At 43.4% G+C, this 25,421-nt stretch overlaps 1 protein-coding gene across 2 annotated transcripts; it reads right to left on the bottom strand.

The window, feature by feature from the left end:
- Positions 1-541: 541 nt before the first annotated feature.
- NARF (nuclear prelamin A recognition factor) lies at positions 542-25,383 on the bottom strand. Of its 2 annotated transcripts, none has more exons than XM_069032208.1 (12): positions 25,253-25,383; positions 19,115-19,203; positions 18,513-18,593; positions 17,513-17,656; positions 15,743-15,875; positions 14,032-14,166; positions 9,583-9,701; positions 8,608-8,737; positions 7,878-7,950; positions 5,389-5,526; positions 4,669-4,826; positions 542-4,113 (listed from the first exon to the last, which is right to left on the bottom strand). In XM_069032208.1, the coding sequence occupies exons 2-12, from the start codon at positions 19,139-19,141 to the stop codon at positions 3,872-3,874; spliced, it is 1,380 nt and encodes a 459-aa protein (XP_068888309.1). In that variant the 5' UTR covers positions 19,142-19,203; positions 25,253-25,383; the 3' UTR covers positions 542-3,871. The 2 variants fall into 2 exon arrangements, with proteins under 2 accessions (XP_068888309.1, XP_068888310.1); XM_069032209.1 differs by lacking the exon at positions 25,253-25,383 and adding an exon at positions 19,736-19,769.
- Positions 25,384-25,421: the final 38 nt, after the last annotated feature.

Raw genomic sequence — 25,421 nt, 5'->3', positions numbered from 1 at the left:
TAGAAATCCAGGTCCCAACTGCTCAAGAGAACATACAGAAATGTTTGCTCAATTCATTAAATTTTCACATAACCTCCAGATGAAAAAAATCCCTTGTCTGTGTCAGGGCTAACTTTCATCCTTTCCCCAGCTGCTGGATCAGGCCACACAGAAATAAAGATCTTTCCCTGTGCACCAGTGTTTAACCCACTCTATCCAGTAACCTCAGCACAACCAGCCACTCTCACAGGCTGGCTTCACACACCAACAGCATTGTCCCCAGGCACGAGAGCTTTAAAGCCACAGAGCCTTATCTGCCTTGCAAGGATCCAATATATTAATTTACAATTCTAGAGAGCAAATGACCATTTCCTACAGCAATCTGGCAACTTTCTCCTTCCATTTACCAGAGTCTGAGGTGCAGCTGTAACCCAGAGCTCCCATAAAGTGTTGATGCAGCATTGGTGCCACAGATGTGGCCAGCATTCCTGCTCAGTGCCCTAGACAAAGCTCCTGTGTGGAACCAGGTGTACTTACAGAGTTCACACGAGACAGAATCAGCTCAGAATTGAGTACTGAGATTTATTGACAAGTCATGGTCATGCTGCATTTGAAAACAAAGCTCCGAAATTTGGGTAACTGAACATCATCCAGATATAATCCAGCTGAGAGTGCTGCATGTGGATACATGCATTGCTCTGGGGGAGGGCACAGCCCGGGGCTGCCCAGGTCACTGGCCACAGGGGACACAGAAAGGTGCTGGGGCTGAGGGAAACCTCCTGCACCAGGCAAAGGGACTTGGCAACCCGCTGGAGCAGTCTCAGAGTAAAGTACTATAACCCCAAGAATCCAGCACCTGACATGCTCAAGTCAGGAACATCCCAAGACAATTTTATTAATTCATTTAATGTGTCTAATTCCTTTCCCACCATCCCTCCAGTTTATAATTTTCTAAAAATCCTCTTAGCACAACATTCAAGGGAGAGGTGAAGCACTATGGCTGTGGCCATGGCAGGAGCTTTTCCTGTTGCTGAAAAGGCAGTAGCAAGAGAAATTATTAGTAGCCAAAACCCACTCAGGGAACTAAATAGTTTTGTAATTTCAGAAGTATGGCTACAAACATGTATTGCCAAAAATAATGGACTTTGCAACTGCAGATTTAAAAGCCAGAATCAAACCTCAGGCAAGTATTTCATTGTATATGAAGCTGCAACAAGGTTGTCTGATATATGTTAAAATTTCAGTGAAAGCAGGTGAAGGGGAAAAGACTTAAGGGATAGAACTTTCCTTTCCTTTCCTTTTAGACTGGCACTTTGAAGAAAAAGCCTTTAAAAAACTGAAACATTTAACTCCAAAAAGTCTTATAAAACAAAAGCTGACAAGAAAAATTAAGCACGTGTCAGTTACCTAGGTCACTAATGATAATACATTCTGTGTAGCCACTACAAGCTCAGTTAGATGCCTTCCTTGTCTTTAAGAAAGAATTCTGAAGCAGACAAATCATCAACAGCTCTTTGCACTGTGACTGCCTCAATAGGTTAGAACACTTGAGCTGATGGAAGAAATGGTGGATGCAACTGAAACAGGTTATATTAGACACTGAGCCATTAATTTCCCTTGCAGTGGGAGCAGAGCAGATTTATTTCACCCACTGCCCAGCCCATTCCTGGGGTCCCCCAGCGGCACAGGGAGTGAAGCCCTTCAGTGCAGCAGGCAAACACTGGCCAAGGTGCCACCCAGCCCTGGGGAGGGTCCATCACACTGTACAAACAGTTCAGGGCTCTGCTTTCAGAACAGCAAGGCAGCTCTTGTCTAGGTTACTGAAGATTTCCTCAGAAAAGCAAACTGGTTTTGTACCATTTCACCCAGTAGAAGCACATAAAAAAAATAAGCACACTGTACAAAGAGCAGCAGTGATATAATTTAAACATGCATCCAGCTACAAACCATATATACAGAGAAACAGGCCTATACAAACAGAGCAGGACCACTTTATTACGTTAGAATTCTGGAGTTTTTGGAGGATGGCAGATAAAGAAAATCAGACCAAAGGTGGTGGATGTTGCTTCTGAAAGTAATCTGTTCTGAAATGTCACACAACACCCCCATCTTTCTCTAGCAGACATCTATTACAGTTCCAGCTACACACAGCTCTTCCCACGGCTCCTGGACTCCCCCTTCCCGTACAGAGGTAGATTTCTGTCGATGTTCTGATATTGCACCACGTTAAGCATCATGTTCTTACCACGAAGAACAACTTGCAAAGGCTGATTTATTAATTCATGGGCATAATCTCATTGTGGGCATTCAGGTAGTGCAGTAATCTAATTCGTTTGCACTTGAAAGAAAACCTCCCTCCAAGTGCAGTGGTTTGTTATTTAGGTGGAGGTCCAATGGAAAGCTGCAATTATTAACAGCTTCACAATTAAGAGAGCTATTTCTTGTCAGCAGGGTGACACTTCATTGTGTCTCTCCTTTTCAGCCTCCCTGGTCTAGCCAATGCCAGGTCTCGCCCCACCTTCCCTGATGCTGTATCCCATTCCACTGTGTCCAGGTTAAATGTGCATTTCAGACACACACAGGTTTTTGCAGGATTTCTTACTCACACAAGCAGTTGTAGTATTAAAGAAATTTGCAAGAAGATTCATTCTAACTGCATGAAATGGTTAAAAAAGCCCATCCACACTTGCAGGCTGCATAAGGAAAGCTAGAACTTTGTTAGCTTCCAACAGCCAATAATCATGAACAGATCTGATGCTACCAGGAAAATATGAAGAAGTCTGGCAGGAGTCTAATTTCTTTTGTCCATCACATTCTTGAATAACTCTCTAACAACTGGGGAAGTTGCAGACAAGCTGCATGGCAGTACCACTTCACAATGTCTGTTAAATGAACCTCTATAGCATATTTATAAAAATAAGTGCATCAAAATTAATGATGCTGACATATCATAAATCTGATGAGCTCCCAAGCATTGCTCAGTATTTTTTCTCAGAGGCACCCCAGAAGTTATTTTTTGCAGAAGTCTTTCAACACAGAGACAAATGAAAGAACAATCTGGGCATGTTTCACTGTCAGAGAGAAGCCAAAGCAAGCAGCAGCACCACTCCTCCTGGCTGCAAGCTTGGCAGAAAACTTACAAGGGAAGAAAGTTCTCTTTTTGTACCAACCAACCTATTTGGAACTATTTTAAATGAATCATTTAAATCATTAGCTTCGCAGGTTCAGTTTCTGTGAAGCATTCTGTGACATCAGATCAGTAAGAAATGGTGGCTAGTTTGGAACTGAGTATTTTTTGCTGGATTATGGATACAAGGCTTATAGAAATTCATTACATCTCTCCATATACTCACTTGTCCTTTAAAAGGGCCTTTTCCTTAACAAGGCAAGTAAATCCCAAGTTACTCCACACCACCTGCATCAATACTGAAATTCCTGTTGACTGTTTTCCTGTAATGACAGGGATTGAAGAAGACCTAGGAGTAAAATCATCTCACCCTCTTGGAGGAGCCCATTTTGTGCAGTGAACCCTTCACTTCAGGGAGTAACTTCATCAGGAATGACACTCCCTGTCCCTCTTCACTGCAGGGAGTAACTTCATCAGGAATGACACTCCCTGGCAGAAAGGGCTTATGTACCTTGCAAGATCAGATTTTTGAACGAAGAAATCCATTGTAGGCAGGAAATGACAAACAGTGAAAGTTAAATGACAGTGGCAGGAACCAGGGCTTTTGGAGACTTCTGTGGTTTTGCAAAGCAGTGGTTCTTCCCAAGAACAATCCCGAGCTGGGCAGAGCCTCACTCACCCCCTCGCCGGTGCCCAGGGGCCGTGAGTGCACAGAGGGTCCCAGTGGTGCCCCGTGACCTCAGCACAGCTCTGCACCTGCAGCTGTTACCATTTGATATCCAAACTGCTTGTGCTTTGATTTACAGCACTGTACGTGGTGTGCAAAGTGTCCTGGACCTTCTTGGAGTCCATGCCCTCCAGCCAGTCCTGGTACATCTTCTGTACCTGCAGGTTGGTTTCTGGCAGCCTGACGGGAATCGCAGTGTACACCTCTTCCATCTGGGCAAGCAGGGCTCTGTCTGGTTTGCCATCCTCAGTCTGTGCCTGGCCCTTTCCATTTAGGCATCCTTAGGAAAAAAAAATCAATTAAAAAGATGGAAGGTGATGGAGGATTGGATATGAAAAGAAAGTCTTTGTTAACTCAGAATTCTTTTTTGACACTTCTCTAAAGAAGTTTTCTCTTTCAACTTCCCCCCACGCTGTTATAATTTGTATTTACCTTATCAACATCATCTTAATGGAAATGAGGTTTCCATATCAACAATCTTTCTCTGTATTCTCCATGGTTTAATGACCCTAATTATGTTCCTTGTCTTTTCTTGCCCTTGACAACCATCATTTCAGAGTACTTCCTCTGAGGTTTGGCAGCACAGTGCTGGCACTTATTTATAGGTCAGAAGAGAACAAATAACATCGTGGCTAATTTTAGAAAACTCAATCATTTTTTGAGCCAACCCTGCACCTGTAATTGGTGTGTCAGACCCTTCATTAAATAGTGAGATTTTAAATTATTAAGAAGAGAATTAAGAGGGAATGAAATGAAGTGCCTGCCTGTAAGGCAGCTTTCCTTTGAGATTCAAGATCTATGTGCAGAACAACTGGGGATCCACAATTATTCTTACCTCCTGGGCAGGCAAGGACTTCTACAAAATGGTATAAAAACTTTCCTTTTTTCAACTTCAGGACCATGTTTTGAATGTTTCTAAAGCCATAAGCTGCTGCAAAACGCAGCACTGTCTCCCCATCCTTTTCAAGGGTAACTTCTTGAAAGTCCTTGTTCCTGTCAAGATACACAGAGAACATTTTAACCCCCTGCATTCCCAATGGAACAATCCAACTGTGTCAGTTTGTATTCAGATGCTCTAAAGAGAACAGAACAAGTGTAACAGTGAGATCAAGGTGAACTCTTCCACTTTCTACACTGAGTTAAGCAGAAGTTGGGGTGGAACTGCAGGTAAGTTTTTAATAAAATGAGTACCAGCAGGAGCTGATTTACAGTGAGAGACTTGCAGGTTTAGAGCAGGTTTACAGCCTGTCAGCTGCTTTCACTGCAGCATCAATCAAAGCAGGGGAAGTCCCTGGGCTTCAGGAACCAGTTCCTTGCCAAGAGGGTGCTCAAACCCTGGAACAGGCCTCCCAGAGAGGTGGCCAATGCCCCAAGGCTCTCAGTGCCTAAGAGACATTTGGACAAAGCCCTTAATAACACACTTTAACTTTTGGTCAGCCCAAAGTGCTCAGGCAGTTGGACCAAGTGATTGCTGTGGGTCTCTTCCAACTGAAAATACCCTACTCTGTTCTAGCTCACCCACTCTACATAACAAGGATTCAAAACTCCAACTTACTTTAATGCTTTGTAGGTTATCTCCTTGACATCCATGCCAAAAAGCTCCTTTGCAGCATGTTTAAAAATGTGCTCCAGGTAACCATCAGATCTCTTCCCATCATGCCTTACTACATCTCCCTCCTTTAGGTCATCAAACCTTAGGAAACAACAGAAAAGAAGATCAATGCCAAAATTTCATTCTTTCACTTCAATAAAGTAGTTTCTCCCCTTCTCTATCTCCCCCACCAAAAAGTGTTTTGTAGCACTAAGTGAGAACATATTAACACTTTTATTTATTACAGCTTAAAAAATGTAAATTATTCAGGACAGCAGTGAGATGTTCAGAAATACCAAGCAACAGTCATTTATAAGAGTGCACCTTCATCACAACCTGAAGATTTTGTTAACAGCCATTTACTGCTCAAGAGCCATTTGGGGAAAAATTATTTAAATAAATTATCATTTTTGCCTGTGAGAATATAAAAGTACCTCAGAAGTTACAAGTCTTTGCTGACAAGTCTCCTGCTTTAGAAACCGTTTGTCTGTAACACTGTGCCAATAAAATAACACCAAATCAGTACAGCTGCAACCAGGTTACAACAGTGTACCCTGAAAATAAGTGCTACACTGTGGTTCAGGAGAGGAAATGGGAGATCATATCCCAAGGGCATCTCCTGGAAGTTCACCTCTCCCCCACAAGTTACTTTATTCATACAACTTTTTTAATACCAAGCACTTTATCACAAATTGCTGTGCTGGGACTTGTTTTAAGAGGATGACTTCAAGTTATTTAAATTTCTCCACAAGATCTACTTTTAAGACCCCAGAAGAGCAAAAATATATGTCATTACGTCTCACAGTTGAACCAGCATTATCAGATTAGTCCTTTTAAAAATTAACATTATTTTCCAACATAAATTGAGGGCACTTGGCTTGTTCAGCCTGGAGGAGACTGAGGTCAGACATCACCAGGATCTGCAGCTTCCCTCTGAGGGGCACCTCCGATCTCTGCTCTCTGTAACAGTGACAGAACCCAAGGAAGGGCTGGAGCTGGGCCAGGAAGGTTTGGGTTGGATATCAGGAAAGGTTCTTCCCCCAGAGGGTGCTGGGCACTGCCCAGGCTCCCCAGGGAATGGGCACAGCCCCGAGGCTGCCAGAGCTCCAGGAGCATTGGGACAGCGCTGCCAGGGATGCCCAGGGTGGGGTTGTTGGGGTGTCTGGGCAGGGCCAGGGGCTGGACTGGGTGATCCTGTGGGGCCCTTCCAGCTCAGGATATGCTATGATTCTATAAATTGAGCTAATAAACCAGGTACATTCTGAATAACAACTTGTCCTTTTACTGAACAGGCTGGTACAGAATTAAAAGACTGTCTCTAGGTGATTCTGATACAGAATTAAATGTCTGTCTCTATGTGATAATGCCTGCAAGAACTTTATTCATTCTCACTGTGTGTGACAATCTCTAGAAGCAATCATAGGAGCTGCACTACAAACACAGCTGTGAACATGTTCCCAACTGACCCACTCAAATTTCTCCACTCTAGGTCCAAGCAGAATACTAGCTGGAACTGAAAGGGATTTTTCAAAACTTCCAGAGCTTTCTGTTTTGTGCAAGACAGCACATTTATTGCTCCACTACCACCCCTTTGGAAAGATACCAAGGAACATCTGTCACAGTTGAACAAAGATCAGGGGGAGCAGCCTCTGTCACTAAGTCTGAGAATTAAACACCACACATGCTGCCCCCTGAGCCAGGCATAAGGGATGGAAACAAAACCTCTCCAATGCTTTGTGTGCTTCTCATCTAAAGCACAGTTCAGTTTTATCTAATCTTGAAAAACTGACTGCTGTCCTCAGTATAAAAACCAATTAATTACCATTTCCTGAAAGGGTGCTGCTTCCAGCAATCTACATAAACATATTGGGGGAAGTGGAAATTTCCTGTCAGGATGCTGCTGTGAAAGAGAGGGGAGCCCAGAGCAGATGGTCAGCACCAGGACTGTGTCCCAGCAGCTTTGTGGGAGGCAGCTGGACAGGGCAGATCAGACTGTTGGGCTTTACACAAGGAGCACAGGAGAGCTCTGAACAGGGTCAACACCCCCAGTCAGTGACACTAGCAAGGCTTGAGCTTGATACAGTCAATCTATCATTACTGCATTGAAATATCAATCAGGAGCTACACAAATCTTCAAGACATACATTTTAAAGGAGTTACTGTATAAGGGTCATTACCTCAAATTATCTGCCTTGTATTTAAACAGTACATGCAGGTTTATATTATCTGTTTCATATTACTTTTATATATAGCAGTGAACATCTAAGATAATATTTTTGTGGGTTTTGTCACTATATAAAGGGTGAAGCTGTGGTATATTCAGGCTTTGAGGCAGATTTTTTTCTCTAAAAAGAAAAAACATTCTTCTAAGCAGCTTTACATTTATGTTGACTATGCACCCACTTGTCATTTGTCATCAAAATAAGGAAGCAATCCACAACAAAACTACTTACAAACTATCTACAGCTACTTCAGTCACATCTTTCATAGACACATTTTTCTGTTCCATTATTTGGACAATTTCACCTGTAGGAAAATACATGACATTTTACTTTCAACACAAAGCACAACACACACCGTGCCTCTGTTTCAGATCAACGTCCCAACACCTATATGTGCTTTGTGTCACATTCTCCAGCTCTTCCCACTTCCCTCCAGTAACTGAGAAGTCTGACACCTCCAGCCCCAAAGAAAAGGGGCCTTCAGCTGGCCCAAGCTCTGCTTAAATCCTCAGCCTTTCTGTTAGGCCAAGTTTGGAAATACCCAAACTATACTGCAGGACACTAAGTAGTTTGGACACTAAGGCTGAAGACAAGATCCTCACCAAAAGGCAACTGGTGCCACAAATTAGGAATAATTCCAGTGGAGATAAAATGATGACCACAGACAAGCCAGACAATAATTTTAAGTATGGATTTGCATAACTTTTACCTTCCTCAAGAGGCTGGCAGGATACCTGATTTTTCAGAAGAACAGCAGCTTAGAAGGAAAGTATGTGTCACTCTGCCTTCCCCTGTGCAGTATCTGTACTCCCAGGAGCACAAAAAAATGTACTAATTTTTAAAGCAGAAAAAAGCCAACCTTATGACTAGACTTGAAAAAAGCAAACTCTGGCATAAAAGTTATTCTAAAAATGGTGATTCGCTTCTATATTTATAGATGGTTAAGTTTAAAAAAGTTCACCTGATGTCAGGACACAATCAACTTCTGGTGAATTATACAAGGCAGTGTAGAAATCTTCCCTCAAGGCTTCCAGCTTTTTGTCGTAACAAGGTGCCACAACTACATGGAAAATTTTATCAGGAGACAAGTTCTGTGGAACACAGAAGGGAGAACATGCAAATTCAGCAAAGAGCAAAAGACAGCTTGAAGGATGACAAGGACAAAAAATAGTGACGTAACCCTCATGCAGGCAATATCAGGAACAAGTCCCTACCCATTAAATTTAAAGAATGCTGCACACAGATAATGATTTGCCAGAAGTCACAAAGCATCAGCAACAAACTTCTGAAGTCTGTCTTCTGGCTGGACCTTATTTGCTCAGACCACATTTTCTGCAGCTTTTTGACTGCCTTAGAAAGTGAATACAAGTTAGGAGTTCAGAGTCCTGGTTGCTGTCACTCATTCACCCACAGCAAGCCCTCCAGAATTTGTCTGTCCATGTGCAGACAGCAACCCTTCCCTAGAGAACGTGGCTGCAGCTCCATTTAAGTATGATACGTAAAGGGCAGCAATTTTTTCAACATGCAAAATTGAGAAGATAAAAAGGTTAGTTCCTAGGATACAATGCTTTTATTGAACCCAGATAACAGGGCAATTTTCACATTATTCTCCTCCACTCCTGTTTTGGCTGTGCTATAGAACTACACAGGCAGCATTTCACAAAAAAACCTTCAACAACTATGGATTTAACTTTACCCATAAATATCTAAATCTATGTTGCACTGGGGGTGCAAGGATTGCTGCCAGCTCACTGCACTGTATGAAATGATGTTCTTTGCACACTCTTCTCATCATGGGCACTTGTACAGCAGCAGAGCACCATTTCTTCTTCAAGTAAAGGACAAATATAATACACTAAGATCTGTATTTCAGTATTAAAGCCCATCTTTTCTATTTAGGAGAATATAACAGTAAAAATAAATCAGAATTACTTACCTGCTGCCTGGCAAAGTAGCCCTTCACTAGGGAGCCCATGATCTGCTGTGGAGACTTTGCAGTGCAAATGTGAGAGGTCACCAGGTTGGTGAGTACCCTTTCAGCATATCGGATCCAACCTGGAATTGGAGGCAGAGATTTTAATTTAAAATTACAGGTAGAGAGAAGTGGCCCATAAGCACAGCAAGGGGCAGCAGCCACACAACAGCTCCTAAAAACAATGGCACATTCACACAGGCAGGACATTTCTGTTCAGGCTGGAAGCCCCACCTTGAGAACTGCAGGAAACTTCAAGGCTCTGTTAATAATGCTTTAATCAATAATTCACTGTGTCATTAATTCTAGACCTAGAGGCACTGTGGACTTCATGACCTGTTTACCCCCCTTCCTCATGCACAGATTTAACAAAACAGAAAGAACAAGACCCCAGCTAACAGGGATATTTTGACCTTCTAGACCTCAGCCCTTGGATCAGCAGATGCTACAACAAATGCACTGTTTGGCTGCTTACTGTAACCTGCTGTTTCCTGAGATTTAATATCCACACACCCAGCTTGCCTCCTCCTAGAACAAAGAGTCACATGAAAGCACTATCACAAGATGCATATGGATTAAGCCTAGGAAAAAATGGCTTCTTTTACTATTGTTAGAGTAGCCACACCTTCAGAAACACCCCCACACTCACAGGAACCACCTGAAATCTCTCTGTATGCAACACTCTGTCTTTAGTTACTCAAGAATCCCCCTCCCTTTCACCAGATCCCTTCAGCATTCCAGCTGAGATAAGCTATAGATACCCACAGCACCCCCAACATCCAGAGCTGTTGTATTATTCCCCACTGGCAAATGAGCAAATCAAGGTATTTAGGGTGTGCAATTCTTTCTTAGGCTCTGTTGCTCTTACTGAAAAGCCCAGAATATTTCACAGCAAGGGTTTGGAGCTTTTTTCATCTACATGACACCTACATTGTGCAGGAGAGTCAGGCCCAGCCTTCGAGGCAGGTGTGTTGCTTTTGGTGCTAAGAAATAGTGGAAAAAAAATCGTGCTTTTATCTTCAGGCAGATTAGTGATTACATAGAAGAGAGAAACTGCTGTGCAGTACATGCTGCCCAGGAAGGGGAAAACCTGTAGCTTAATTTTTAAGCTTGAAATTACCACTTAGGTAAAAACACCTGGTACTGTTTAAGTCAGAACAACAGCACAAATGCCAACAGCAGCACAAAACTGGGATGTGAGCAGTGTTCAGATGGTTTGTCTCTCTATAGCAGAGAAAGAATTTTCCCAGTGTAATAAAATTTTACTGATGAAAATGAGAAGGTGCTAAGTATTAGGAAAACCCAAGAATCCTACAGCTGTTTAAATATTCCCAAATCTTGTTAACGTACAGACTTCAAGCTGGTTTCCATGAAAAATCTCCAAGGCATTCACCATCTTCAACAAGCATTCATTTCTGCTGTAGGAATAGCTGAGGACCATGGATTTACCCATCAGGACTGTACTGAACTGCCAGACTCTGAATTGGAAGTTTGCCTAATGTCCACCTTCAGCTGGGACTTTAAGTCCAAGACATTACCTGCAAAAAGCACTGAATTTACTGGTGCTTGGTAAAAAGCTGTATTAGCATACTGGGCATGATAGGTACATCCTACTGCTTAAATGGCTTTAGTCTCAAGTGCTGTCTAAACAACAAAAACTGCTTCAAACAAAACAGGGACAGTTTTTAAAACCCTTGTACTTACCATTGTAAAAACCATTAATCACACCAGCACTCCTGCTATGAGGCTGGTTCCTGGAATTACAATGTTTTGGATACTGTAGTCATGAACTGTAAGGAAATTTCACTAAATCCCAAGAGACTTCTGACAGGTATTGTCTGAAGCAATTCCTTAAATTGTTTCTGTCCTTGCAGTGGATGGAACAAGTGTCTCATAGCTGCAGCTCCCAAAGATCACTAGTCTCATTAGTCACTGGTTAACTGTATAGGCAGCCTTGGTGAGCAAGCATTTATCTCCACTCCACACACACACTGATGTTTCTGCCCACTCATCACAGGGCTGAATTCCAGAGCCACAGTTAGGGAAAACCTCAGATACCCCATTCTTGTATCAGGGTACACCTGCACTCATCCAGACCTACACCCTTCATAAATTCATTTGGATTCTTGGCCATTTGCTGGCTTATGTTGGCATCAAAGAGCAAGAAAGCACTACAAATTGCCCTATAAATTCTTGCAGATGTAGCTCAGAACATGTTATTTTTGGTGGTTTATTGTAAGATCACAAAGATGCATCTATGTATCTGTAGGAAGTGCAAGAAACCTAAGAAAACTTCTGCTACTGTAAAATTCCATTCCTGGAAAAGGAAATTGATTGACTGGGACAAAAGCATTAGAATCCTAAATACTGAAGTTCTTCCTGCTGCTGCAAGTCTGCCCCATTGGCTTTTCTGGGAGTACACAGAGGCTGGCAGTGCCTTAAAAACACTGGATTTTCCAGAGCAAGTGTTTCATGTTGCTCACCACCTTGGTACATTACAGAAGGCAACTGATTACTTTGAGATATTACACACACTATCAGTAGTCACACCACTGTTCTTTCAACAGGAAACAAAGCAAACATGAGCTCCCTTTCTCCCCAGAGAGCAGCAGGAGGTGAACAATTAAGACAGGGACAATAGAACACCTTTTCTCAGGTTCTGGACTATCCAGGCTCTGCTCTTTGCCCATGGTAGATGTTACACCCCAGAGTGCTGCAGAGGGTGATAGGTCTGTGCAAAGTCACACATCAAGATAAAAAAAGAGTAAAGCATTTATACCTGAGTTCACACTGACCTTGCATCTACAGAGCTATATAAAAACCATTTGGTGATTAACACACCCAGTAAACAACATCTCTGGGACAAATTTATGTAATCTGGGGGTAGAAAGAGGAAGGAGAAGAAGGAACAGAAAATGCACTCAGACAAATAAGGTCAGGAAACACGGTGAACAACCTCACTTTAAAGATGACTAATCAGGATTTTGGCTTTCTCTAATTGCTGACAAAGAAACAAATCATGTTTTTAAAATGGGTTTACAGTGATATTCTGGGTTAGTTTCCCAGAAATGGAAAGCACCCATGCTTCTGTTACCATCTCTATCACAACAGAGAGCTGACACCAAAACCAGCAATGAAACCAGAAATTATCTTGTGCAGACCAGACAAGGACAAGAAGAGTGCTCCATTAACTATTTTAAAGTATTTCCACTGAGAGCAGCAGATAATCTGAGCTCTGTTTCTAGATGAAGAAAATTTAAATTATCTCGGAAATTCTAAAAGAAATCCTCAGGCTTTGAATTTTACCTAAAGCACATAAGAGACAACAAAACTGAGTAACTGGGGTGTTTCAACTGCACAGGTTTTACACGAAAAAGGGCAATATGTAGTATGTCTGCTCCTGAAGATAAGAGGTTACACTAAGATAACAGTAACAGAAAAAAAGAGACTTATCTTTTTAATACATATATGTAGTACTTAAAGCATAACCCACTACAAAATACATAGAAAGAACAAAAATACAAGTATAATTCAAATAGCAGTATTTAAACTTTAAATAAATGGTAACAGCAGATTTTGGGGATCACCAACTGCAACTCATCATCGCTCTGCCATTTCTTTAATGAATGCAACCCATGAGTTATTTCAAAGCTAGCAAGAAATATTTTGGTATTTTTATCAGCCTTTTGAAAAACAACACTATGAACTTCAAGGTGAATTTGAGGGGGGATGTTAGGCAAAGGAGTTACTTCTATCTCCTTTTTGATACTTCTTTTTTAGGAATACGACTTTTTACTTGAATTGAAATGGTGCTGTGCTAAAAAATGGAAAAAGTAAGCAGTGACTGCATGTTCTGCATCTTTTCAGTTGTTACAAGTGCAGGTTCTGCTCGTAACAGAGCACGTTCTCAGGTGCAAGATTCTCAGAAGTGAGACATTTAGCGAGCCAAGTCTGTGGCATTTCATGTGACAATTATTTTCCAAGTGTCAGACTTAACCATCTCACAGTCATCACAAGCAATGCCACTTGCTACTTTCCCCTAGGCTTAAGTGGCAAGTTCTAAATTTTGCTTAAGATAATGGAGGTTGTGGTTTAATTACATCAAAGTTCCTTTAAGATTCTTTTCAATGAGGAAATGCCCTGTTAAACTTTATGGTCTGAACACACAAGCAGCACCCACTAACTCCTCCATTCCAGTTCTGATTCTCAATTCCAAGCACTGCAATGGACTCAGGATGACCAGTGATACTGGGAACAAATACTGTGTGTTTGGTGTCCCTCAAAAGCAAAACAGAAATGCTCTAAGTTATGTAAGGCTCCCAAAGGAAGCCACCCTTTCCTCAGCTCCTTGGTAGTTCCAATGACAACGAGACCAGTTTGAAGGGCAGGAAGGATGGATAAATCAGTTCTCACCAGGGCAAGCAGAGGCAAACATTGGTAAGGCATGTTCCTCCTGGTTCCTCCGTTGGTACCGCTGCACAAATTCCCTCTGGCTCTCCAGGATACTGAAATCTGCAGCTATAGTGGTGTCAAATACATAATGCACCCCTAGGGAAGCAAGCAGAAAGGAACAGAGAATTACTAGAATGTTTTCCACCTCACAAACCCCTTTCAAATTTCCAGGCCTATGAAAACCCTTGAAGGATCAACAGGTATATTCCTTCCCCTCTGCAAATTTTCACAAATAATACAGTCATAAATAAACGCCATACACTGGACAAACATCTTCTATATCCTGAGTTTAAACGGACCACCAAGTGGTTAATGCTGCAAGCAGCACTGCAAACACTTCTCTGCTTCCTTCTAAGCACTTTGCCACTCAGCATCTATCACTTTTAGTTTAATTAAGCAGGATGTCACGTCTCCTGGGTGACGTGCAGTGATTCTTGTAAAGCAGTGACTCTTGTAAAGCAGTGTTCTCTTCAAGACATGCTGAAGTCACAAAAAAATATATCCAGCTGAGAGGCATATCTTCCACTGCTCAAGCTGTCTGCAGAGGTACAGGAGCATATCACCAACACAGCAGAGACCTTCTGGCTGCTCATTCAGCAACACACTCCCTATATGCCTACGTAACACTGAGCACATCCCCACAGAAGTGAGTGTAGATAATGAATGCATTCTAGGAAAACTGGGGCCCAGCAGAACTTAGGAATGCCTTGAGATGAAGAATAAACACTGGGTACAGAGATGCATCATAAAAAACATGAAAAATGAATATATATAGATACATATGGGAGGAAACAGTTTATAGGTTTATTATTGTCCTTTGTCTTCCTCCTAGATTAAAAATTCCTTGAAAAGCTTGTAAGCAAAGTGGCTTTTGCTTTTTATTTAAAACTTTGCATATAATGAGCAAAGAAAATACAACTTTAACATAAAACAGGCAGGTACAACAGCTCTTGCATGTAATTTCAAATGACAGAAAAAAAACAGAACTGAGAATTTTCTAGAGATACAATGTGTCAAAAGGACTGAAAGGAACTTAGAATAAGAATTACCTTCTCCCTCAAATTATAAAATAACGGGAAGCTTGTAACTAAGCTCCCCCTGATTTCTTGGTAGCGAAGGTTTTGGAGCCAGCTCTACAATGCCCTTCTGTTCTGTGACCTTTACTGTGAGCAGGGAATGTCTCCAGTCTGTTTCTCACACTGCTGTATGTGGCACTGGTGGTCAGCTGTAATTTCACAGAGCATGGAGTTCAAATTCTGAACAAGGTTGTGCACTGGCACCTTAGGACTGCATAACAAAGTATCACAGAATGGAATCCCAGCGTGGCTTTGGTTGGGAGGAACCTTAAAGCCCATCCAGTTCCATACCCTGCCATGGACAGGGACACCTTCCACTGTCTCAGGGTGCTCCAAACCCCATCCAACCTGGCCTTGGACACTTCCAGGGATGGGGCATCTGTAACTTCTCTGGCCAGCCTGTGCCAGGTCCTCACCACCCTCATCTCTTCCTAATATCTAATCTAACCCTGCCCTGTTTCACTCCATGCCCTTGTCAAAAGCCCTCTCCAGCTCTCTTGCAGCCCCTTCAGGTACTGGAAGGCTGCTGAGAAAGCAAAACCAACCAAAACAATCCCTCCCTTTCTGCTTCACCACCTTAATAAACCCAAACTTACCAAGACTTTTGAGGAAACCACAGAGTCTCTTGGCTGCTTCATTCACAGAGAGATTGAATTTAGCAGCAAAATAAGGCAATGACTGAGGGCATATAGACACTGCCAACACTTTGTGTTTTGAGGTATCACATTTCTGGTAAATGAAACAAAGGGAAAAAAAAAGATATGTCATGACAACAGGGTAATGCTCCTTGCTTTCCCTTCCTTTCCCATTCCTGGAGTTGTTCCTAAGACTCTTATGCTTCAGTGGGCCAGATCATTAAAAACCCTGTGAAACAACCCTCAAGATGCAGCAGGACAGGATGTTCCCCTGGTCCTGACAGTGTTCATCTCCAATCATCTGTAGATGTTTCTTTTATATAACTCAGGGAAATCCATCCCTCCTAGGACAATCCTGTGGGTGGTTTCCACATGGCACAAGGAAAGTTAAGGGCCATTCAGCACCTCTGATGTTCTAGTAGGATGAAATATTCTAGCAAATATGAAAAGAGCTGGATGTTTAAACATTAATAAATAATGTTTACAGAAGCAGGGGCATATGAAGCTATAAATACAACCCAGCAAATTACACATCTGATTTTTTGTTAAGGCTCCTGTGTCTTTATCAGTGCAGTTGTTGAGGGAAAGCAGCAAGATGGGACTCTCAACAAATCAGCATTTGTGGGAACTGAGGAATCCTATGAAAATACGCAGTGTGTGGTGTGGAACTGTGCAGCTCTAATGACTGTGGCATTTATTTGAAGATTAAGCTTGTGTTTTAGCTGGGACATTTTCCACACCAGTGGAACCCTTGGAAAACAAACCAGGACTATGCTACAGACAAGTCTCACCCTGCAAAGGTCAGAGCCATGGTCTGTACTGATCTACGTGCTGGGCAATGACCCTTCAAGGAGAGCTCCTGACTCAGAGCTCATGACTGCCCCTCGCTCACTGTCCTCATCTGGACCCCTGGAGTTGTGAGGACTGCCTTGCTGTTGGAGGCTTCAGACCTTTAACAGGACCCATGTGGCCCAAAAGATTATTTTCCCCCTTTATTTTCTAATTTTCTCATATATGACAACATCGTTCTGTATGGAGAGTTAAACGCCTTCTAAGGAAATTTAAGTAATGTGTAATGAATCCATAATTATGACACCTATGTACAGATCAAGGAAAAGTTTCAATTCCAGTAGCTTTTGCACAGAAGTCTGGAGCAGAGCTACAATAATTAATTTAATACCAGGTTCTAAAGATTTGAGCATTACACAGAGCAAATTCCAGAAAAAACAGAACTCAGCAGAAAATAAGACAGCAATAGAACACTTACACAGTTTACTAAGATTATGGACAAAATGTAGTCAGGTTGAATGCATATTAAAAAGAATTCTACTTTCAAAAACATGTTTTCGTAGGTTTGTATGTAAATACATTAGCACCAAAACCACCCAGAACAGTCCTAGTAAGGAAGGTATGAATATCTATAAACACTGAACTACAGAATAATTTGTTAGTACAGTAATGAAATCATTACATTGCCAATACATTTTCCCTTTCCAGGTACAGTAACTTTCCTCTGGTGTTGACATTTAGTGCTGTGACCTTGCAACTCTAGTACAAAATTATTTGAAGTACTTTAACGTTTGTGTTGCCTAAAGTTTTCACTTCCTCTTTAGAAAAAGCATATCCTGACAAATCTTCACATTATCTGCCTTGGGAAACCAAGCTGCTTAGTCACTCTGTAACTGCCTCCTCCTCACAGAAAACAGTGTGTTATTGTTTGGGTCACTTTACCTTATTAAGGTTGAGAATGTGAAAGAACTCCTTCTGATTCTGTTGGAAAACTCTGGCTCCTTCTTCCAATGTCATGCAACTGTCACAAGCTAGGCAGTCGCTAAGGAGTATTTTAGCATTAGCCAACGTATCAAACTCATTTTTCTGGTGGCAAAAAAAGAAGTAAACAAGTATTTAATAATGATCAAACGATTTTCAAGATCTCTGCAATGAGCCAGCTGAAGAGCAAACACAGTATCACTATTTGGTTTAAAACAGGACAATCCATGACACTTGCATAACATCTAAGATTATTTACAGGTAATCAAAATAATTTGTTCCATGCCCTCCATAGCTCCTACTGTGAAACTGCAAAATGTTTAAGTGTAAACAAAGATCTAAATTTAGCCCCTAGTCCATATGCTAGTAACTTAATTTGCACTGTGCTTCAGAACTGACAGTCCCCATCAACTCACCAAGCAACTGAGAAAACTTTCCCTTGAACTATTAAAGCTCTTTAACCAGATGCCCCTCTAACAGCAAGATGGCTTGGGCTTTGTACCACGAGATAAACACAACACAGGCCTACAACTGCACTGAACATACACTGTGAGATCAAGAGTTTCATACTCCTGGCTATGACACTATTTGCAGCCCACTTGAGGAGAAGGAATACTTGAGTATAAAGAGTAAGCAGATATTTTGTCCACAAAACTCCTCTTTTCTCCTTATAAGCTGTCCCCGTTCTGAAGACTTCAGATAAGAATTTTGGTACTCAAAATTTTTAGAACTCAGAAATTCTGGTTTGTGTTTGCACAGTAAGGGGTTTTTATCTCACCTTTTTATGAGATTTTTGATTCAAATATTATAGGATGTCTACAAGAGCTCATAATTGTTTTCAACTGTTTGTTGTTTATTGTTAAATATAGTTAATACTTTGAAGTTGTCTCCTTATAACCTCTTTTGGGGTACACAACAACAAAAGAATATAGTCTAATACAGGTTTTAGAAGGAACATTACCTCTTCAGAGCCATCATTTGAACTCAATGCATCAACAGATGTACTTTGTGTATCATCATTTTTCTGTTTTTTACTGCATTCCTGAAACAAAACATGAAATACGTGGATTATGCAAAGCCTGTTTACCATTCTGTAAGAACACTTTTGCAGACCTGTTCGTGTCCTTAACCACTGACAGGAGTTATTTACCGTGTTTTGGAACACATGCGAGACCCTGTATTCAAAGTCCAGTTGCTACGATGGAAATCATTTCCCAGGAATTCCCCTGCTTCATCGGTTTGAGAGTTCTGGGTGGTTTGTTAACCTGAGGGGCTACCCCGCGCAGGCACAGGAGGAGCCCAGCGCGCTGCGTGTCACCCGGGCACAGCCGCGGCCGCATCCCGGCGATAACGCGCTCGGGGCTCTCCCGGAGGTGTCACGGCCGGGCCGCGGGTGAGGACGCGGAGCTCGGTGACCTTGGGGCCGGCGGCTGGCGCCGCTCCCCCTGCCGGGGCTGCCGGGCCGCGGGACGAGGCCGTCTCCGCTGGCTGCATCCCCCCATCCCCGAGACTGCGTGCCCCCCATGCCCGGGGGGGCGGGCAGGACCCGGCCGCCGCACTCACCTTTTTGGTGCAGTTCTCGCACTTCATTTGCGGCGCGGCCGGTGCAGCCCGGCCCTGGAGCGGCTGCCGCGCGGTCCTGGCCGCCGGGGCTGCGGGGCAGGAGAGAGCGGGGCAGGAGGTGAGACCCACACGAGCAGCGCCCGCCGCCAGTCCGGCCCCCGCTCCCCTCCCTTGCCGTCCACCCGTCCCCGCCGCCCTTTGTTGCCGCGCCCGCCCCGCCGGGCGGTCCCGGGGCGGGGGCGGCCCCGCCGCGCTCACGTGTCCCGCAATTCCCTCGCCCAGAATTACCCCGCAAACGCCACCGGCCCCCACCGCTGCCCCGGCGCTGCGGATGGCAGCGAGCGGCCTCGGAAGAGGACAGCGCTGGCCGAGCCCCGAGGGGAAGGTGCCCCCGCAGCACGGCCCTGGCCCCGCACGGGGAGCGGAGCCCCCGCCGCCGCAGCCCCGGCTCTTCAGAGCCCCCCGCACCGAGGTGACGGGAGAGCGGGCGGGCACGAGCCGCAGCTCATCAGCTCCACAGGAAAAAAAAAAACAAAACTAAAAAACAACCAGCGAAATCCCCCCGAAATCCCCAAAGCAGCTCATCAAGGGGGTAGCGGGGCGCAGGGCCGGGTCCCGTACCTGCCGCCGGGGCTGTGCCTGTGGCCGCAGAGCGGGCGGGGCGGCACCGCCTCCTCCACCGCCTCCCCCGGCACGTCCCCGGCCGCGCCCGCCGGGCTCATTGCGGACCTGCGCCGCCGCACGTACGCGGAGGGACTCCCCCATCCCAATCCCCATCCCGAGCGGGACCCCCGGGCCGCAGCGATCCGCCACGCAGCTGCCCTCCGCGCCCGGCTCTGCGGCGTGGCCGTGCCCGAGGCTTCGCTGCTTCTCTGGAGCGTCCCTGCGTATTTTTTACAACGCGTTCCTCTCTGTTATATCGTACAAAGGGTTCCTCACCCCCCCCCCCCCCCCCCCCCCGATTTCTGCTTTCTCCCGGTGGCTTTAAAACGAAATGACACTCTGCGAGTTACTAAATACAGCACCATCACAATTTTATTTAACCAATATGCTGCGATTTCCCATTTCTGTAACAAAACAAGTACCAGCGATGCTGTTCCCAGGCAGGAATCACAAATCCTCGTGAACAGGATTATTAAACAGACATCAGCCTTCCACAGTCTCAAAGGCCCCGAAGTATTAATTAAAATGCTTATGATTCCTTGTCTTTCTAAACCTCAGGTTGCAGGATTTAGACAGAAAGGTTCAATCAGCATTTTGCTCCTTTTTCAACCCCCGGCCATATGAACACACACGTACAAGCAGACGCCTACAGCTACACAGAGAAGTTTTTCAAGTGTAAAATGACATTTTAGAAATTAAACCACAGAACTTCCAAAAAACATGCAATTTCCTGCCTAAACTGCAACTCTTCTTTAACACTGGGTAAATCCCCTCCTGTTACAGTGAGCTCTAATGCTTTAAGCCACAGATGGTTTTTGAGCACAAGGGCTGGAGACAGGCACGACCACAGAGGTTTGTTATCCAAGGACACAACTTTAAACACTTGTTCCGTTTTAAGGATACTAAAGATAACCCCAGAGAAGAATGTAGTGCTTCTTATTTTTTTTTTTTTAATTTACAGACTATAGGTGAGTCCTCACTGAGGTCAAAGAAATCAAGAATTCCTTAGCTTAATCATGATGAAAGCAAACAAATGTTTTCATACTGCCCATTTAAAGAAAAATAAGCTGATGCTGCTTTACATATAGCCTGGAAAAATATCACTAATCCTGGCTTGAGGTAAAAATTGTAATAGTTTTGGTAATAATTTTCTGTGCCTCTGCTCTCTTCATTCAAAATGCTGTCACATTTCTTATTAGCATATTAGCCCAAGCTTTTTAAAAGCACCACAACCACTCCTGAGCGATCCCTATGCGGACCTAAGGATTTCCATTTCCTACAGACCTGCTGGAATGCATTATCTGACATCTTTCTTGTTCCTGTGGATGAGTATTTTCATACAAGAAAAAGCTGTGCCAACCTCCCAACTTATTCCACCAGGATACAACAGCTATAGTTGCATTGACCAATACAGTGATAGGACAGATGAAAGGTTCTAAATGAGAAATGTGTTGAGATTTGCACTTAAAGGCACAGGTAAAATCTTCCTATTCCACACTTTGATTGTACTTAATATTTATTATCCAAAACTGATATAGTGATTCTTCAAAAGACATGTCAGTTTTGGATATTTCTGTAACTGCACAGATCACATTTAAAATACTTTTAATTTCACAGAATTACAGAGTAGTTTGGGTTGGAATGGACCTTTGAAGGTCATCTAGTCCAAACCCCCTGCCATGGGCAAGGACACCTTCCACTAGACCAGGCTGCTCCAAGCCCTGTCCAGCCTGGCCTTTCCAGGGATGGGAATCTACAACCTCTCTGGTCAACTGTTACTCTATCTGTAACAGGACTGGATTAAACACGTTCTTCTGCACATCATCAAAAGGCAGAAGATTAACTTTTCCCCCATATTTCTCATATTCATAATGAAAAGCAGAGAACTGCATGAAAAATGAAGCATTGTGCAGAAATATTGAAGACATCTTAGGTACATACATTAAGTATCCCTATTTCATCCTTCATTTTAGGAGTACTTGGACTGAATTGATTTCAATTTAAAAATTCAAACAGAAGGAGCAAAACCACAAAACTGAGGAGTGTGCAAGGAATCTGTTTCAGTGCACAGTACAATATATATTTGTGAAATCATTGGCAATAAGATGTCTCATTTATTTTATTGCCAAGAGCACTCTATGCTTTCCATTAGCTATGGACGCCATTTTCCCCCAGAACAGTGGATCTTTGATCAAGCATCACACCAGGCCTGACAACCTGAGATAAAAAAGTATCATCCTGCTTTAATCTGCCCTAGGGAGGTAATAATTACCACCTTTGCAGGGCTGCTTCCCAAAAACCTCACCCTCTAAAAGCTTTCCTATGCCAGCAGTAGGTAGCACTTAAAGGCATCACTTGCTTTTATGGCCACTGTTGATGTATTTGGCCTCCATGGCTCCATGTAACATTTATCCCTGCACCTGAAGCATTTACACCCTGAATGAAATGGAGAAATAAGTATTTCTCTGAGAAAACAGTGTGCTGCAAGCAACTGCAAAGTGTCACAGGCTTTGCATCAGTTCTGCAGGGCAGTGCCAGCTGTAAATGCCTCCTTGCCACAGTGACAGCACACGCCACTCCACAGCTGTCAGAACTGGGCAATGAATCTTGGCTACAGCTGTTAAACATGTATTCCATGAAATCAGTGCTCTGCAGGCTGCACACACACTGTTCCCATCGAGGTCAGGGGGCACCACGGAGAGCTCATTCTGTGGGATGAGCTCATTTCTAACAGGACTCGCAGCCAGCTCCGTCCCCAGCCGCAGCATTTGGTGGCTGCTTCCAACCAACTGTGGGGAATCAAGCGCTCTGGGAGTTTATCCTGGCATGCTAGTAAGATCACATGCCTATTGCATAGCTGAATTCCTAAGTTTAAGACCTTAGGGGGAAAAAGAAAAAAGGATAAGGAGTTAGAAAAGAATATTTAGGCAAATAGTCTGAAATAGGAAAAAGCACCAGAATTACAGACATGCCAAACTAATTCAAAATAAAGGCCAGTTCTGTTCTATCTGCATGTTCTTGGGTTTAGATCAATGACTTAAAAGTTACAAGTGTATTTACTATACAAATATAAACAGAATATAAACACTTCTACAGAATCTATTTTTATATTGCTGAGGAAGAAGTCTACAAATAGTCAATCACATACTCCTGAATTGTTTATTTTGGAAAATAGTTTTTGTTTCTGCAGCAACATGGTTTGGAATTCATGCTGTTCTTTAAGTCCAGGATCAGGCTTTCAAAGTGTGTGCCTTCTTCCTTTTTCTACTGGTAAGCATAACAGCACTCACCTACTTCAAAGTCCTGGTGTAAGATCCCCAGATTTTAGAAAAAATGCTGTAAGAATCATTAATGGATAGCAGAAGCTTACAAGGATCCTTGCCACATTCATTTTGATTGTGTGTGTGTGGTTGAAATAATTTCCCCATAACATCATAATTAAATTAAGTCATATCAGGTTATCCTAGTGTGACCTTTGCAGAATGGGAGAAGTAGAGAATTGATGATATTTTTGCATTAGGAGCATAATAATAAAATAGGGTGACATGCTGTGTGGTTTATGCTGAGTAGAAGGGGACAGATGAATTTCTTACTTATTTCACTCTGCTCTAGACACAAGAAATCTTTTGTATCACTCAAAATGGCTTAACATTTGGCTTCCAGAGAAACCAGTTACTTATAAAAACTGATTGACAGCTAATTAGACATAAATTTCTTCCGAGAAGACTCAGTCAGCTGCTTGTTTGGGTTGAGCACACGTGATACTTATTACTTCCTATTTTTCATCCAAATCCAGCAGCTGGTACCTTGTGACTCACAAGCAGGCCAATTCATTCTTGCAGTTCCTCACCACCTTTTCCCATTAACACAATTACACAGAAACTGCAGATCAGTTGGTATTAGACTCAAGGGTTTGTACCATGGACTCTGGAGTTTTTTCCCTATTTTCACTCTGGATTGTTATGAAAAACACTGTCTGATCAAAATCTCAGTTAAAACAGCGTTGAGAACAGCTAAACAAACTTCTACCATGTCATGGCCCTGAGCAAACGCTCCAGAATATATTTATGTTTGGAGAAAAAGCCAAAAATGGAGGATTTCATTCACGAAGGACATTCCTGTGCAACTGAGAGAGGACCAAATATCATTCATAGATGAAGTTACACACTGACTTACATAAAGGGAATTTAAGAAGCTAAACTACACGTCTGCACTTCACCCATCCTGCCTGACATAAGCAGTTGCTCTAATGGATTGAACAGGAACAGCTTTCCCATGTGAATGATGTTTGACTGAAACACAAAAGATTTTCCAAATGCAGCCTATTTGTCCACAACAGGAAAATTACTCAGTATTTCAAGTGAGTTAGAAACTTTCCTTCCCAAACAACAGATTTTCAAACCCAAGCCTTCCGCTGACATACAAATCACAAAACTCATGACATCAATGTTGGACCTGTAGGATTATCACGGATATTTCTGCTTTGCAAATATGAGTGATGTTCAGGTGTTAGAAGAAACAAGTTATTTGTTGGTGGAATTGCCTTTTTAAAGTCTAGGGCTTAACACACTTTAATGACCTCAGACCTAGCAGAGGTTAACAGAGTCTGAGAAAAAAGGATGCCCACTGGTAGCGGACACAGAGAATGCAGAATTTATGGGCCATCTGGAAAGAACTCCCAAGCTAAGGAAGAAACTAATAAAGCCAACTCAGCAACTGTGCTGAAATCAGCTCCAACTGGGTAAGAGGTAATTCTGGCAGGGGGAGACCTGCAACCACTGACATATGGCCACTGACATAAGAAACCCACCTGCAAGAAGAGAAAGACTGAGCATGCAGACTTCTTAGCATGAGAAGTGAGAAAATCATCAACCAATAGAAGACAGAATACTAATTATTAAGAGAACTATGTAACTTGTAGCCAGTGAACACTAATGTCTTTGCTTGCTAAAATGTATAAGTAGCTAAAAGTTTTGGTGTGCTTGATCTGTGGAAACCTCCACCTCGTATCCTTTGCAGAATACGCAACGTCTCCTTCCTAAACTAGACTCTGTGTCTGTGGTTAGAGAGCTCCTAAAATCGGCAACACCCCTCTGCAGACATTCCAAACCCACCTGGACGCGTTCCTGGACGCGTTCCTGCTCCAGGTGACCCTGCCTTGGCAGCGGGCTTGGACTGGGTGACCTCCAGAAGGCCCTTCCAACCCCAACCACTCTGTGCTTCTGTCATAGCCGAGGCACAGCACCAGCGCTTTTGTGACAGTGGTGCCCCAAGCGCTGCCATCGAGAGCCCAGAGGTTTCCTGGCCTCCACAGAGGCTGCCCGAGACTGGGGACAGCCCCCAGGGGAGCCCCGGTACAGCGAGGGGCTCCCGTGCCCTCCCCGGCCCCCTCAGCGCAAGGGGCCATGTCCACCTCACCCAGCCCGCCTCGGTCCAACTGGGTCCAATAAGGCTCTCCCACACAGCCAGCCTCACCCTACAGCAGTTCACTCCTCTCATCACGCGAGGCTTCTCCTCTTTCAAAGCACCGCTAAAGTAAGATAACCGAGGAAGCATCGACGCTCTTGCTTCGGCAGCATCCGCGGGCTCAGGCGCCATGCTGAGTATTGGCAGCGCGCCGCCATCTTGGCGCGGCACCGCCCTC

Source organism: Aphelocoma coerulescens, chromosome 18, assembly GCF_041296385.1.
Source record: "Aphelocoma coerulescens isolate FSJ_1873_10779 chromosome 18, UR_Acoe_1.0, whole genome shotgun sequence".
In the NCBI taxonomy this organism is placed as follows: domain Eukaryota; kingdom Metazoa; phylum Chordata; class Aves; order Passeriformes; family Corvidae; genus Aphelocoma; species Aphelocoma coerulescens.
Note: the sequence above shows the minus strand (reverse complement) of the source record. Positions and strands in the feature narration are given on the sequence as shown.